This window comes from Vulpes lagopus, chromosome 11 (genome assembly GCF_018345385.1).
Source record: "Vulpes lagopus strain Blue_001 chromosome 11, ASM1834538v1, whole genome shotgun sequence".
NCBI lineage: Eukaryota > Metazoa > Chordata > Mammalia > Carnivora > Canidae > Vulpes > Vulpes lagopus.
In genome coordinates, this window is record NC_054834.1 from 60,679,561 (window position 1) to 60,696,042 (window position 16,482).

The following is a 16,482-nucleotide window of genomic DNA, read 5'->3' on the forward strand; positions in this document are numbered from 1 at the left end:
AACATCATTTAACCAAGTCAGGACCATCAGTATGCTGGTTATAGGGCCACACAGCAGCTAGTTGGCACATTGATTTTACTCTGAATTCATCCTAAAATCATATACACAACTCACTTTCTTCAAAATCGTTCTTGAAGGCCATTTGCTGTCTGTCATTTTTCTTACTAATGAGAGTGCAGCTTAGAAGATACATCCGCATGACTCCAGCACAGTGTGAACTGGCTCTTTTTGCAAAATGAGCTCTATAAGCAGAGACTCAAATGGCCTTCTAAGGTCGTTTTTTAAACTTGAACACAGTTGCCACTTTCAATGGCTTCATCAGTAGCTTCTGGTCTTTAGTACCCATCACAGAACTCTTATTTCATCACCAGTAAACTCCCCAATTTCCAGGTTGACACCAGTCCAATTATTAGTTAGTTTTATTTAGTGGCCATCTTAGGACTTTTTGAATGTTTTTCCAACAGGCCTTTAAAACTTGGTTGCATTTTAGTAAATCTAGACAAATTTAGATTATTTTTGTTAATTTTTGTTAACTTCCAGATAGTAATTGTAGAAGCTGAGTATGGATTCATGGGGGTTCACTATACTGTGCTATTTCTGTATGATTGAAATATTTTATAATAAAAAAGGAAAGAAAGGAGTCCTAGAGTTTAGGGCTCAATGATTATAAAACTGGTACCTTTCTTTTAATCATACAATCAAGATGTTCTTTTGTTAAACAAGATACAACTTCTCAGTTTCCAGCAATTATTTGTTCTAAAAGATTATGATTTTCCTTTCCCAATAGTTAAATGGTAGCCTACCTGATAGAAGTTAATATGATTAATCTGAAGAGTACAATAATGTATCAATTCTGGAATTCACAGACTAAAAACCTCTCCTGGGTTTAGGAGAAATCTTTCAGTGTTAAAAGGCGCTAGATAGTTTTTAAACTTTTTGGAGATACAGACTTCTTTGAGAGTTTCATGAAAATTATAGATATTCTTTTCCCCAAAAAAGTGCATGTGTAGAGAAACATCTTTCATATAAATTATAGAAAGTTTACAGACTCCCCTTGAAATCCATTTTGGATGTAGGGTAAGAACTCCCTTTCTAGACCTCATCCTTATGGATAGCTTAGAAAAAGAAAACTAATAAGAAGTTACTATTATATGCTAGATAACTACTGTATGTTACATACTGATCAATCTTAGTGATTTTCACATATGATATCTCATTTAAATAATAACTATGATAAAGACACAGAATAATTTATTCATAATCACATTAGCTACTATACAATAGTAATGGTCATTATTGATCAGACTAACCCCAGGTAATAGACCATATATCTATAAGGCCAAAAGATCAAGTCATTCATTTCAATAAATCAAGGATATTTTATGGAGAAAAGAATTAGTCAAATAAATTGTCTGGTATTTTGTACAAAATACCATAGCTGGCTTACTGAATTTTTAAACTCTGTATTCTACAGACATAGCTAACCTGAGAGCTCCCCAAATATATTGCCTTTTTCTTTCCATCAGCAGTTTCAAAACAGTATTAAATGTGATGAATGAATAAAAAATCTAGTTTACATTGTATACATGCACCATTGTCAAAATAGAACAATTCAGAGATCATCAAACCTGTAGCACCACAGTCATGGGGATTGATGTTTTAATGAATGAGAAATACATTTTCTGGATACTTTTCAATGGGTTTCGTTAGTATAATACGGAAAATTATTGGCACGTGATTTATCATGAAGCACATGCTGCTATAGAAATGACTTTGCACATAATGTTTATTCAATTCCACCTAAACAGGAATATTTTATTTATTTATTTATTTATTTATTTATTTATTTATTTATTAGCAGGAATATTTTAATTTTCTGCTGTTCAATGATGTGTAGAAAACTGGAAATTGTAGAAAAATCCATAGTGGAATTTAAGAATTACATCTTCAAAAGTATCATCTAAGTGTTGGCTTTGAATTGAGGTAGCTCTACATATTTAAAGGAGTAGTTGAAGAAATACGACAAAGGCAAAAAAAACCCAAAAACTTGGAATCAGAAGTCAGTTTTATATTTCACTCCTTCCATGTACCTCTTGAGTATCCTTAGATGAAAACTTTCCTTTCTGAGCTTTTGTTTTCTCATCTGGAAATTGACTTATTATTATTAATTCTGGCTGCACCTAACTTTTAGTTTTGTAGGACCAAAACAAATTAAAGAGTCTATATAAAAGCACTTTAAAATTTTATTATAGAAATTTTCATACATATTCAAAAATAGAATAGTGTAATGAATCCTTACTTTTTATCTAAATTAGACTATTATCCAGGTTTTTGCAATCTTTACAAACCCGAGACCTGATACCATTTCACCTTTAACTTAAGCATACGCCTCTAAAAAATTTGAACATTTTCTTTCATAATCATTATACCATTATCACAGCTAACAAAAGTAACAATAATCCTTTAGCTATCAATCAAATACCCTGTTCTTAATCAAATTTCCTAAGTTCTCCTAAAAAATTCTTCTTATGGTTGGTTGATATGAACCAGGATTCAAGCAAGATTCCTATATGACATTTGGTCGTAGGCTCTAGAATTGTCCTATAGAATGTCTCTTATTTGGATTTGTCTGTTTACTTCCTATGGCATTTTTAAATTTGTTTCTCTAGCCCCCATAATTCCTGCAAAAGGAATTTAACATTAGAATTGTAATTAGATTGATGTTTAACATTTTTGACAACAATCTTCATGGGTTTATGGTATATTTCATATTGATCACTTATGCAGGGATATAATATCTGTGTTTTCCATTTTTAATGAAAATGGGTATCAGTGGGCATGATTAGAACCCAACCTCACACTTAACAAATCTCCCAATAAATTTTCATCTAGTGTCACTCTTTGATGATCTTTGTCTAAATCAATTACTTCATTAGGAGTCTCCAAAGGGTTGTTTTGTCTAATTCTGTCATTTTCCCCAACATTTATTAGCTGAGCTTTTGATATAAGGAAAAACTTCAATGACATTTATCCTCTTCAACTAGGTATTTGACTACCAAACATATGGTTTGTAAGGGAGGCTAGGATAAACGTTAATTCTTTCTATCCATCTCACTTATCTATTGTGGTATAATAAACCACCTGAAAACTTAGTGACTTAAACCAAGAGTCACTATTTTTTTTTTTTTTTTTTTGCTCTGTGGGCCAAAAATTTGAGGTTGGCTTAATGGGGCCACTCTGCTGGTCTTGCCCAGGGTCACTCATGTGACCCTAATGTGTAGTCGTCTGGTAGTATATCAGTAGTTTGGAGGTTCTATGGGGACTGAATGGTTAAAGATGGTCTCCTTCACACGTCGGGATATCAGCAGGCTGTTAGCTGGGGACAGAGAACATTCCTTGGTTCTCCTCAAGGCTCCTTAAGTAGGCTAGCTTAAGTTTGTTCACATTGTGAACAATTACAGGGTTCCAAATACAACCAAAAAAACAACCTCCAATATGCAAGCACTTCTTACACATCTGTTTGCATCACATTTACTAATGCTACATTGTCCAAAGCAAGTCACATGGTCTTGCTTAGATTCAAGGAAGGGACAAAAGGAGAAAGATTTCTTAATTGGAGGAGCCGTAAAGTCACATTTCAGAAGGACATGCAAACAAGGATGAGCAGTCTTATTGTGCCCATCTCTGCAAATAATCTGGCACGCTTTCTAATGACTAGTTTTCAGAGTTATAAATTGGTGCCAGTTTACTTATAAGTATTTTTAGCATCATTATGAGCTTATGAGATTTTATATTTTTAAACATGTCTAAAGTGTTTTGGTTATCATTCTTTTTGTTGTTCTCAAATTGTCCCATTTTGGCTCCTTCATGTTGCTGGTTCTTGTGTCTTTTTAAAATGATTCCTTTACTCTTGGATGGCTTCTTTTCTTTCCAGACACCACCGCACAACACTTGCTTACCTTGTATATTTCTTGCCCCAAATTTGGAACTGGCCATTCCTCCAAGAAACCCTGATTCTTGACATAAATTATATATAAATTGACATAAATTGTTGAGTTGTTATTGCCTTTCACCTTTTCCAGTCAACAGAATTTGGAAGAATGTTTTTTAAAGTGTAATTATTAGGGAGCAAAAGAATGCATTCATGTTGAGATTTCAAATTTAACATTCTACAAAAATGCTATCATAATTTAGATATGCCTACATAAAACCATCTTTGTTCCTTTTTTTTTAGGGATACTATTATCTCTCCCCCGCTGGGAAGAAAAAAACAATGCTCTGCTTAGCATGTGGACAATCCATGAGAGCAGAGAAGGGGCTGAAACAGTTGCTTCCAGGGCTGCCATTCCTCTGTGCCTCAGGCTCCAAGATCCAGAAACCATTCTCACGAGGGCCTTTCAAGGTCATCAGTGTGGCAGAGGTGTGTAATGATCTGAGCTCTGCTAATACGTGTGTGGCATCACTTTGGAAACTTTGATGCATTCATTATCTGCCTTGCACTCAAGTTCATCTCCACTCATCCAATTCATCTTCCTCTGATGCACCTTTACCATTCCACCTGCATTGATTTCCTCTTCCCCATTGTAATTTAAAATACATTGTCTATTAATAGTTCGATACACTCTTTGAAGTTAATTGGGCACTTCTGCGGCTTTAATCATCTACTGACACCTTCCACTGCTCTCTGTGTTGCTTTTAGATGAGGAAGCAACTGCAAATCTTTACTTAGTGGAACAGCTTTTTTGCCTATATTCACAAACTTCTTTATACTAGTATGGAACATTTCAGGGGGAACTTGACATGTTGTTAATGGCTCTTCAGGTTGGGTGCCTGAATTCATGCATCCATGTCTAATACTATTTATAGCTTATGGAGAAAAATAATCTCTGCCACTTTCCTGTGATCGTAATTTAAAATGGCACCATTTAAAAAGTCCTCTCCTTCAAGTTTAGAGTAGGATATGCTAAGGGGAGCTTACAAACCTGTATAAAAAGGAATGATTCCTAAGAGGGATCTTTCAACTTGGTGCACTCTCCAGGGCTTGCTCTCTCCACTTGCAGGTCTCTCTCCCCGTTCCCCTAAACTGGATACACAGTGCAGTGTGGGAGGGTCTGGAGGGGACAGGAACAGTTGCAAGAAACATGAAGTGCAAATAGTAACTCTGAAGATGAAAAGAAGTCAGCCCTCTGAGGAAATCTGAAGGCAGTTGGCTTTGCTTTGGTGATGGTGGGGTTATGAGGTGGTGGTGAGCTAATTGGAAGAATCTCCAGTGTTACAACATCTCGGACAGAGTTTTTCACTCAAAGCAGCATCCTGAGTAGGGAATGGAAGGGGAAAAATGAAGTTTAGGGCTCACCACCCTCATTACCACCATGTAGATTACGCCTGCACCTATTTCCCTCCTCGCTCATCAATATCTGCCACCACAGGATGGCATCATCCTCAAGTTAAAGATTAAGAGATTATCTGTAGTGCCAGCATCCCATTACTTCAAGGCCAGACTTTCTCTGGCCCTGGCATCCTTCTCCCTCCACTCTTGTCACAGAAAAGGCAAAGTAGAAAACAGAACGAGGCCAGGAACACAAGCCAGAGGCCTAAAGTCACGGAGAGACTCTGTGACAGGGCTGGGAAGAGAACTGAGTTCTGACCCAATGTTCTTCCCACGGTGGTATCCAACACCTACAGCATGCAAAGTGAGCATTTCAAAATTTAGATACCACACACATGTACATGCCAATATTTACTAAATTAAGAGACAAATATACCAAAATAACAAAAACTAAGAGAAAAAGCTTGAGTAGACCTCTGTGTGTGTTGTTTTTTTTTTTTTTTCTTTTAATCAGGCTGATTTATCTTCTTGTGAGGCTGAGAAAACACTCAGTTATTATGAAGAACGTCTATTATCTTTACGGATGAAGACCTGCACGCGAGTTGTATCTCATAGTGGTACGGCAGCTTTGCACCAGAAGGCAGTGAAAATAATTGCATACAAAAATGGAGATGGATATCGAAATGGGAAGTTAATTGTGGCTGGAACATTCCCCACAGTAAGTGGCTATCACTTAAACGTTTCTTGCATCCTCCGAGGTAATGATAATAGTGATTCTTCTGACAAGAAAAAAGCAATGAGATTGAATGATAAATGTCCCAGGCCAGTTTCACCAATTCAGGCTGATGAGATCAAGATCTCTGTTTTCTTAAAGATATTCTTTTTTATTGTATTTCTTTGGATACAGACTTAGAAAAATGAAAAATCAGAATATGGTTTTTAGATTGGCTCCAGAGCAAAGGTACAAAAAAACCAGGGGGCAAACAAAGTTACCAGATTTTCTCCACTTGTGTGATAGAGAGAATGCCTTTTCCCCCCCTTTCTTCCCATTCTAGCTTCAAGTTGTGAGTCATCTAAATATCCTAAGAGATGCCCCCTCACTTATCATTTGGAACACCTGAGCACTTATTTATTGACGGGTTGTTTTATTTCATTCTCAAAATGAAGAAGCAAGAGTTATGTTAGGAAGGAACATGTGGTTTCTATCGTAGATGCTGCTCCTCGTAGTCACAGAAAGGAAGGAGGGTTCAAGAGGCCCAAACCCAGCTTTGTCCTTCCCTTGTTTGGTGATTATCTTGTCTATACATTTTGGCCAATACCTTTAAAAGCATATTTTATAAGCAACATTAAATTTGACATGGAGTTACCCTGGGGCCTTCCTTGCAAAAACACACACATACACACCTATTTGTTCACTCCCCTTTTCAGTTGAATACAAATAGCCTAAGATATTGTTCAGTGAACTAAGCAAATCACAAAAGTTAGCAGGACCAAGATTCACTCTGAGCTCCACAGCTGGCTTCTGTAGTCTTGGACAACAAAGTTAACTTTCAGTCTGTCTGCAAAATGGAAGTAATAATACGTGTTAGTTTGGGTTTGAAAGTCAACTACTCATGTAGTTCATCAAGAGGAAGTGTTCCAATTTTATACCTTCTAAAGCAACAAAATTGAAAGTGGATCTCTAAATTGAACACTTCTTAAGAAATAAATACTCTGATGTTAAAATGTATTAACATACATCAGCTGCTGTGTTAAATTTTTGGAGCTAATTTTCACAGTTGGAGTGGACTAATTTTGTGAGATTATGTAGGACAATCCGATACCAAAAATTGTCTCTAATCAAAGATCAAGTCAGTAGTTATTTAGCTTTCTATTTTCCCAAATTAAAGGATTTTCTCAAATTTCTAAAATAATAAGCGCTTCACGATTGCTCCCAGCCCTAGCACTATTTCATCTCATCAGTTCTTTACAATCTGTGTTATTTAGCTTCTTACAGAATGCACAGAGCAACTTGGTCTCACCAGAGCAGCCTCCAAAGTATATACCAAAGATGGAACCACAGTCCTTTCCTTACGTGATTTGGTTTTATGGGCTCTAGATGAATCTTTTATCCAGAGAAACACTGAGAAACAAAAGAAAGAGACAGCCCCTGTTCAAGCAAAGGAGACAACTATTAAAAGTATGAAAGGTTGGTGATGACATTCTATAGGATTTAACTGATTCTACTTATTTTTCATCTTAAAAAAGTTAAATGTGATCCTGTGATCCAGTCACTCCTTCTAGAATTACAAAATCACAGGAAGCTGCTCCCGTGTGAGATTTTTGTATTATTTTTACCTTGCAGAATGATAAGAAAAAGTTAAAAAAAATAATGTAAATTTGGTTTCAGCACCCAAAAATAAATTGCTTCAAATGTATAAAATATGTTTAACAACTTAGCTACTTTATGTAACACGAGCAGCTTTTGTTTTTAAATTTAAAGCCAAAACCAACTGGAGACCAGTGAAGAAGGCGGGACTGGATCAATGCAAATCTCTTTCTATTATTTGAAGAGAAGGTGTCCTCTATAACTCCTGCTGGCCAGCTGTCCTTACCTGCCCCTGCCCATCTCCACTGTTCCTCTAAATTCCCAGAAGCACCAGGGAAAGCACTTGTATTGCAACTCCTAGCACACTGTATTATAATTATCTGTTTACATCTTTGTGTGTTTCATTAAACAATGTACAACTTGAGGGCAGGAACTGTGTCTCCAGCAACAGTTGGCTAAATAAAAATGAATCTTACAATAATTTAGCAGAGTGATCTCAGCTCTCCACTGTTGTACTGAGAGTCGTGATTTAAAGATTAAGAACTTGGGTTTTGGAGCCAAAATACCCGGGTTCAGATCTTACCTCTATTCCTTACTACTATTCCTTCTTAGGCAAATTATTTAACCTCTTGTCCCTCAGTTTCCTCATTTTACAAATTGCACACTGATAATCAGGTAAATGTATACTCATTTGGTCCTCATAGGTACGAATATGTGTTCATAAAAATATATATGAATAGGCGTTTATGTATAAATGCATATGTCACTTAGAATAATGCCTGGCTGTTGTTTACTAAACATTCAATGAATATTAGCTGATGTTATTGGATATAATCGAGTAGGAAAAACTTGCTCTTCTTCCTGTGTGTCTCTTCTTTACTCTCACACTCTTATCACATTCACAACACTTCTGACACCTGATGTGTGGTTTTTCCCCCCACACCAAGCAATTCTGCAACACCTGCTGGGTGTCCTACAATTTAACCCAACTCTGCCACTAACTCTCTGGTTTTAGCATCAGACCCCACAGGTTAAGAGCTTAGTTCCACAAGACTGCTCCTCACTGCATCCCCTACTTCAGATGTCCAGACCTGTGTTTCTGACAAATTGGCTTAAATGGGAAATCCCCTTGACTCCCTCCTTCAGTTTGATCAGTTTGCTAGAGTAACTCACAAAACTCAAGAAAACGGTCCACTTTACTGTCTCCTGGTTTATTTTAAAAGGATATGATAGATGATAGAGATGAACATACAGGTGGAAGAGATGACTAGGGCAAGGGATGTGGGAAGGGGCACCGAACTTCCATGCTCTCTAAGCCCACCACTCTCCTACCATCTCCATGTGTTCACCAACCTAGAGGGTCTCCAGATGCTGTACTTTTTGGGATTTTTATGGAGACCTCATCATGTAAGCATGATTGTTCACTAATTCCATTTCCAGCCTCTCTCTCTGGAGAATGAGGGTAGGGTAGAAAATTCCAAGGTTCTAATCATGGCTTGGTCTTTCTAGTGACCAGACTTCATCCAAGAGTCTGTGAAAAGTCATCTCATTAGAAAACAAGATACTACTATCATCCAGGAAATACCAAAGGATTTAGGGGCTCTGTGTCAGGAACCAGAGTCAAAAACAAAACATTAGAACAAAAGATCCTCCTAGTGCTCTTATCGCTTAGAAAATTACAAGAGTTTTAGAAATTCTCTGCCAGGAATGTGGGGCAGAGACCAATATATGCTTTTCTATTATTTCACAATGGTATTATTTGTCCTGTTTTCTAATGAGTTTTTAAAAATAATTATGTGAATATTTAATGCCTAGCTAATCATTAAAGCATATAGTTTGGCCTTTACTTGTCATATAGAATATCTAATCTCCAGCTTCTGGAAGATTACAATTCAAAGGCCCTGCTTTCAAATTGCTATTTAAAACTTGACTGGAAGTAATGTTATTCACGCTGGAGCACTAAAAGGGTATCAGTATTCCTTCCCCTCTATATTCGAGAGGTTATCCTTGAATCAGGCTTGTCCATTAGCAGACATGCCCTTTTTATTGAATTGTGACTTGTGCAATGCCATCAGTTTGCATTGAGGAACTTTATTTTTATTTATTTATTTATTTATTTATTTATTTATTTATTTATTTGTTATTTTTATGATAGTCACACAGAGAGAGAGAGAGAGAGAGAGAGAGAGAGAGAGAGAGGCAGAGACACAGGCAGAGGGAGAAGCAGGCTCCATGCACCGGGAGCCAGACGTGGGATTCGATCCCGGGTCTCCAGGATCGCGCCCTGGGCCAAAGGCAGGCGCCAAACCGCTGCACCACCCAGGGATCCCGCATTGAGGAACTTTAAAAAAAAAAAAACAGGCACCAGTCAGAAACTAAGTATCTAGGGAGATAGTGGTTAAGGGCAAAGGCTCTGGATGTGTATGACCCAGGTTCTAATCCTGACTCTGCAGCTACCTAGCTATTTGATTAGACCTCAGTTACATTGTAAAAGAGAAATGGACCTAACTCAGAGTATCATTTTGAGACTTACCTGAGATAATGTGTGCAGAGGTCTTAGTGAAATGCCCAGCATTTCACTTAGTGAAATGAGGAGCATGTTGTAAGTCCTCAATATTGTTCATTTCTATTATAGGATACTGTTTGCTACCTTACAGATAACCCTCTTATGAAGACCCTGAAATAAATTTCTCTCAGATCTCAGAAAAGGTGTATCTTCTGAGGAATTTATCTTCTATGTGGGCCATGTGAATCTTGAGATTGTGTTTTGCTCTTTGCTTGGGCCACTAGAATGCTCAGAACCCAAACTGTGCTTTAACTCTAACAAATGAGAAGTATGGCTTTCATGTCCATTTAATAACAAAAATATTATCTGGCATTTTTAATGCTTGTCCAATTAAATAGACCAAACACCATTTATTCTAAGCACTTTCTTTTTTTTTTTCTTTTAATCTTCCCAACAGCCAAATGAGATAGATACTACTCTTCACTTAAAAGATGAGGACCCTGAAGCAATTTATCTCAGGCTTTAATCTATTGCTGTACTTCTTTCCCCCTTTCCTTGATTTTCTTATCTTTTTATTTTATTCCTTTTCAGAGTAGATATTTTAGTAAGCCACCTCAGCTTTTTTTTAATAACTAAAGTAGAAGAAAGGAATTTAAAAGTATATTTATAGATTAGTTTAAATTACTTGGTCGAATATGAAGCTTCAGATCATATTTATGTATTTGCATCTGATTTAGGTATTACCTGTTTAAATGAAGTCATTAATGAGAAAGGAAAAATTTTGAATGAACAAATAAATTCAGGAGGCAAATTTATTCATTATTCATTGTGCAATGGTTAATGAACCATTTGTTTCCTAGAAAACCCAAGAATGAAAATGAAAACCAAATCAGTTCCAAAGTCTGTGATATCTGACAGTTTGGATGGTATAGACAAGTCTTTGCTCACCTTCATCCTCAGAAATCCCATTGCCATCTGGGTATCTTGCGGTGAACCATTTTTATCTCCGAAGGGTAAGTTTTTTTGTTTTTGCTTGTTTCCAAGCAAGTGTATAATGGAGAGAGAAATAAATTTTATTTCACCATAGAAAAAGAATTAAATGTATATAATGTCAACATAATAACATCACATTTATGCAAAGAACAGGAGGTCCATCAATTAACATGTGCACAAGAATAGCTGTACTCCGATATTTGCACAGTTGCCTGTTTTTTCATACTGGAATGGAGTATTCTGCATGGAAAAATGTCTAATTTAGTTGATAAAGAGATCCTTGGTCTATAAGACTGAGAATAATGGTATACATTAGAAAATAACAAATGAGTTTAATTCACACTGAAGACGACCTGTCTGCACATTTTCATTTTTAAGAATTGCACCCTTTAGGCAGTAGGTGGATGTTTAAAAAATGAATGGTTCCAAGCCAGGCTTTCATCACCTCCAAATAGTTTGTGGAAGTGGAAAATGAAATATGGCTATTGCATATGGTAAATCTATATAATAAAACAGCACTGTTCTTCTCCGCCCACCCCCACCCCCTCCCCGCCATTCCATAAAGAAATGCCTTAAGCCTTGTCATCTTTCAAATGAGGTTTCTTTTAATGACCCTTACCTTTTAATTACTTATTTCTAATTGAATCTATTTCTTGGAGCAGAAAGTTCTTTATAAATTATTGGCTTGCATGATAAATTACTGTTGATAACACATGCAAAATAAAATATCGTGTATTTTTTCTAGCTTTGCAGAAAGCAGAAAAATTAGAAAAACAGAACTGGCTAAAAAAGGACAAAATTTTGGCTGATCTAGACACCATGAAACACAAAATGAGGCAGTTAAAAGGTCAGTATGAACTAAATCAAGTATCACCATGTTTAATTCTAAATGTAACCCCAATTTGCTGGAAGTTTTTTCCTACTATTAGATACCAGGTGTTTGAGTACTGTAAATATTGTGTCACAAAAGTCACTTGAGCAAGTCTAAAACCTAATAATATACCTTTCAGTACTGGTTTTATATTTGTAAATTTTATATTAAAGTGAGTATCACATGAATTATATGTAAATTTTAAAAATTAGGAGTGTCTGGGTCATATAACTCTTGTGTTGGGATTGAAACAGTCACTGAACTGACATTTTGTGGGCTTTGGAATTAGTCCTTAAACAAAACTTTCTGTCTATTCTTTGGGTATTGCTGGGGAATAAGTTTGGGTTTTTTGTTTGTTTTATAATCTGAATGAGGAAGTACTAAATTTTTCAAAGGTCAATATCAATGTCTCAGAAGGGCTTCTTGGTGTTAGGCAGCATAAGATATGCTATTCATAGTCAAAGTGATCATTTGGCAATATTTGTTTTCTTCCTTCATTCTCTTTGTCACAGAATCTTAGGTTCCAGATCTTATACTATTCCTAGCACTTGAATACTCTCTCTTTTGGGGAGAAACAGTGTATTATGGTCTAGAAAGGAATACATTTTAGGCTCTGTAACTGCCATTGACAGGATTTCCAACTCGTAAGTATGTGCACTCTCTGTTGTCAAAATTGTCAAAAGCATGTGAATTTTACTGCAATAAGCAACACAACTAGTTGTAAGTGCATTAGACAGAACTCTGGTTTGAAATGACTATTATTCAGTTCTTAGCGAAAGAATTCTCGCATTAATAAAATTACCTGGTCATGTGACTGTCATCCCTATGTCACATTATAAATTCTGCAACCTTCTTATTTGCTCTGTGAATACTTGTAGAATGATTGAATTAAAGAATGAACAGAATTTCAACCCATGAGTTTTCTAAGGCCTATTCCTGTTATCAAATTAAATCAATAAAAGGCAACATACTGAAAATAGCACCCAGCAGGGCTGCCTTTAGTGTATATTCTGATTTTAATATTATGTCTTCAGCTTTTATTATAATTAAGTATTAAAAAGGCATTTTTAATAAAAAAGCATTTAAAGTTCAGTTGATATCACCTATAATATCACTTTTGAAAACTATTTGGTCAGATGGTGCCCATTACGGAGGAATCCATTAATTAAATTTCTCTTAGAATTTAGTATTAGGATAAATCTCGTCTCTACTGACAGACTGTTATATTTTCTGCTGTTAAATGTAAATTCAATATACACATATAAAATACCTACTCTAAGGAAGAACTTTTCTAGTTGTTGGAGTTATGAAGATAAATAAGAACAAGTCAAAATTCAGTTAACTGCAGTCCCTGTTGAATGATGAGCTTCTTGAGGATTGGATGAAAGAGGAGGTATAAATAAGGGCTAAGTAGATTATTTTCCATCATAGCCATTGGCGAATGCAACAAATGTTTATTAAGCATATACTATGTACAAATTACTGTGCTAAGCTGATTTTACATTTCATTTGTAAGTATGGTCATTGCTAGTACTAATCACAATACCAGTAATAACTTTTTAGGGTTTTTATAATGAAACAACAAATGTCAAGTATTTACTGCATGCATAGCACATAATAAATACTCAATAAGTATTAGAATAAGGGTTCCTGAGAAGGCAGCCCATTTTCCGACTTGGGATCCTAAAAACTGATCAATGAAATGAAGGCATGGCAGATGAGGCCAAAGTATCACCTTTCTTACATATAAAGGCAGTGCTGGAGCATTTTATTTAGTGTGAGAGCTAAATAGATTTTTCCAACTAAAACCTCAAATGAGGCAGACTTACCCTCCCAGACATAGATAATGCTGAAACAGGATGGAGAGACTTTTGGGGGAGCTGTCTGGATGAAATTTATAGTTTGAAAGAACAGCAAAGCAGCCATGTTCTCTAGTTTTCCCTATTAATTGTTAGCTATTATCATTACTTCCCCAGATCTCATATGATATAAAATAGAATATATGGAGAATGTAATAAAAAAATAAAAAACAATTTAATCAATACATTTTTGCTTGGTTTCAATTTGTATCCTTACTTACATAAATAGTACTTTGTTTTGAACATCTTTCCTTGAACCAAAACCTTTTGTGATGAATTTGTCTTTATGAAAATTATAGCGCAAATGCATTCATTTTTTTAAAAGACCATTAGAAGCAATTTGACAAAAAACAAATAATACATAATCATTTTGCTCTTTTCCTGCATTCAAATCCTGGCTCTCAAGAGTGTAAATGATAAACTATTGCTGAGCTCTCTCTAGTTGAGCAAAGTTTTAGTGTTCAAAGGCACTATAAATAAAATATTTATGTGTCATAAATTAACGTTGTCTGGGTTTTATGAATAGAGTAGGCTAAAAACTATGTTTGTGTAAATTTGTGTCACGTATTTTTCTCGTACCACTGTGGTCTTCTCTAAAACGTGTAATCTAATGGCATTGCCACTGTAACTCATTGACTGACTGATTCAATTATGTTTTCTCCACATCTATAAATTGCACAGAATGCTTACTTACTAGGTACATAGACTTCTGGTTTCCCTGAAAAGTCATTGCTGCCATTTATTTTTATTGCTGGATCTATTTCCACCAACTTGAGCTTAAGGAGCGCAAATGCTTTATTCTCTGCAAATACTAAATTATTTTCAAAGAGTTTTGTTTGTAGTCATGAGCTGAAAATCTGTACACTAAGGCTCTCTTGGCAACAAAATTAGGACTCAACTTCATGTTAGTATTTCCATTATTTTATCCACCTCAGTGTTACTTTAGCAAAGAAGCCTTCTCTGGCACTTCAGACCAGGGCAGTAACCCCTGTTAGTGCTTTTATATAGACTCTATACTTCTCTGGGACAGCACAGTTGCAATCAATTATTGGTGTAATCATTTCCTTGACATCTGCCTTCCCCCAACAAACTAGAGACAAGGACTAACTCTTGAACATGTTTGTATTTACATCGTCTAGCACAATGCCTGACTGATTGCTGGTGCTCAGCATAAGTTTCTAGAGGGAACATGCAAAAGAAAGCATTACTTTTACTTAAAAAGTTTAGAGATCAGTATGAGACTCAGTGTGAGTTTATCTTCAACATGGGGAGAAACCAATTTCTTAAGTATGATTTTTAAATCTTTTATAATGATTTTAAGTGGACTAGTTGAAAGAATGTATACATTCAAATCAACACACTTATTAAATTATGCCTATTATTCTTTGGAGTACAGTATTCCAATAAATATTTTCTCTTACACAGCTTTTTAACAACCTAAAGGGCACAGCAGAGGTGTCAGAAACTAATCGTGCTTGCGGGTATTATTAGATAGAAAAAAAGGCCTCCTGTCTCTTGGGTTAATATTATTTTAGAAGTACTTAATCCCCAGGCTGCTAAGCTAATTGTTGGGGAAAGGCTTATTATTAGTGAAGAGAACAAAACATATGTTCCATGACTGGAAGAGATGATGGGCTATATAGGTCATGGTTTCTATTTGACTAAATTACCACTGAACCATATCGTGCAAGAGAGGCTGGGGCCAGTGTGGAAGTCAGCATGTTATCTTTCTTTTCCGTCTGTATAGTGAATATGCATATCCTGGCTATTTGAAGCCTCAAGCTTCCATATGAAGAGGCATTGTTAGATATTATTACCTTAGGCATCTTTGCTTTTATGATATATTTAGTATTTTAGCCTATGCTCCCAAGTGGAATGATTTATGCATAGAATGCCAAACCAATTTATTTGAAATCTGAAAGCCCATCTTCAGAAACAACATTACCAGGGACTTCTTTCCCCAGGGCGGCGAGTAGCAGCATGTCAGCCAGCCGCTATGGTTCCCAACAAAAGCCCTGTGCAGCCGGTGGTGGTGGAAGGAGGCTGGACTGAGCAGACTCAAGAGGAAATTAAACTCATGGAACTCATAAGACATACAGAGGTACTTTCTTCAGGACTCCAGACATTAAAGACTCTGCCTCTTTAATAAGGTTTTAAAAGCATAGTATTGAATTTTAAAATTATGCTATTAATATATCCTTAGCATCTGGTCAGTTATGACCACATAAGCATATGCCAAGCATTGAGTTGGCATTTGGAGAGTAGTTATCTAAAAGACAGCCAGCTCATATGAAAGTCTGTTTTGTTTGAATGGAGACCAGAAATTATGACCTTAGCAAAGAAGAGAAAAAGGCCCAGTGGATATGTACAAAGGTAATTATAATAAGTGTAGTCAAGTTGAGCCTTATGGCTTCATTGCTCATCACTCCTAAGGGTATGTCTCAATATGTAGAAAGAGCAAGGAGCAAAATACTAATTGCAATGGAGACATTCAGAAGTGAGGAATTCAAAAAGCAGTTTCACTCCAATTGGTTAATCAGTCAGGATTGCCAGACATAAAAAAGTCGAGAAGAGAAAGGTCAGCTGTTGAGAGAGGATTGGGGATAGAGACCAGGG

General features: G+C 36.0%; 1 protein-coding gene across 1 annotated transcript in view; it reads left to right on the plus strand.

The window, feature by feature from the left end:
- DCDC1 (doublecortin domain containing 1) overlaps positions 1-16,482 on the plus strand; it is a 436,509-nt gene that overhangs the window by 394,357 nt on the left and 25,670 nt on the right. The window contains 6 exon segments of the mRNA XM_041722357.1: positions 4,235-4,420; positions 5,844-6,047; positions 7,316-7,517; positions 11,004-11,156; positions 11,882-11,983; positions 15,831-15,967. Of these exon segments, the coding sequence (XP_041578291.1) occupies positions 4,235-4,420; positions 5,844-6,047; positions 7,316-7,517; positions 11,004-11,156; positions 11,882-11,983; positions 15,831-15,967 (984 nt within the window).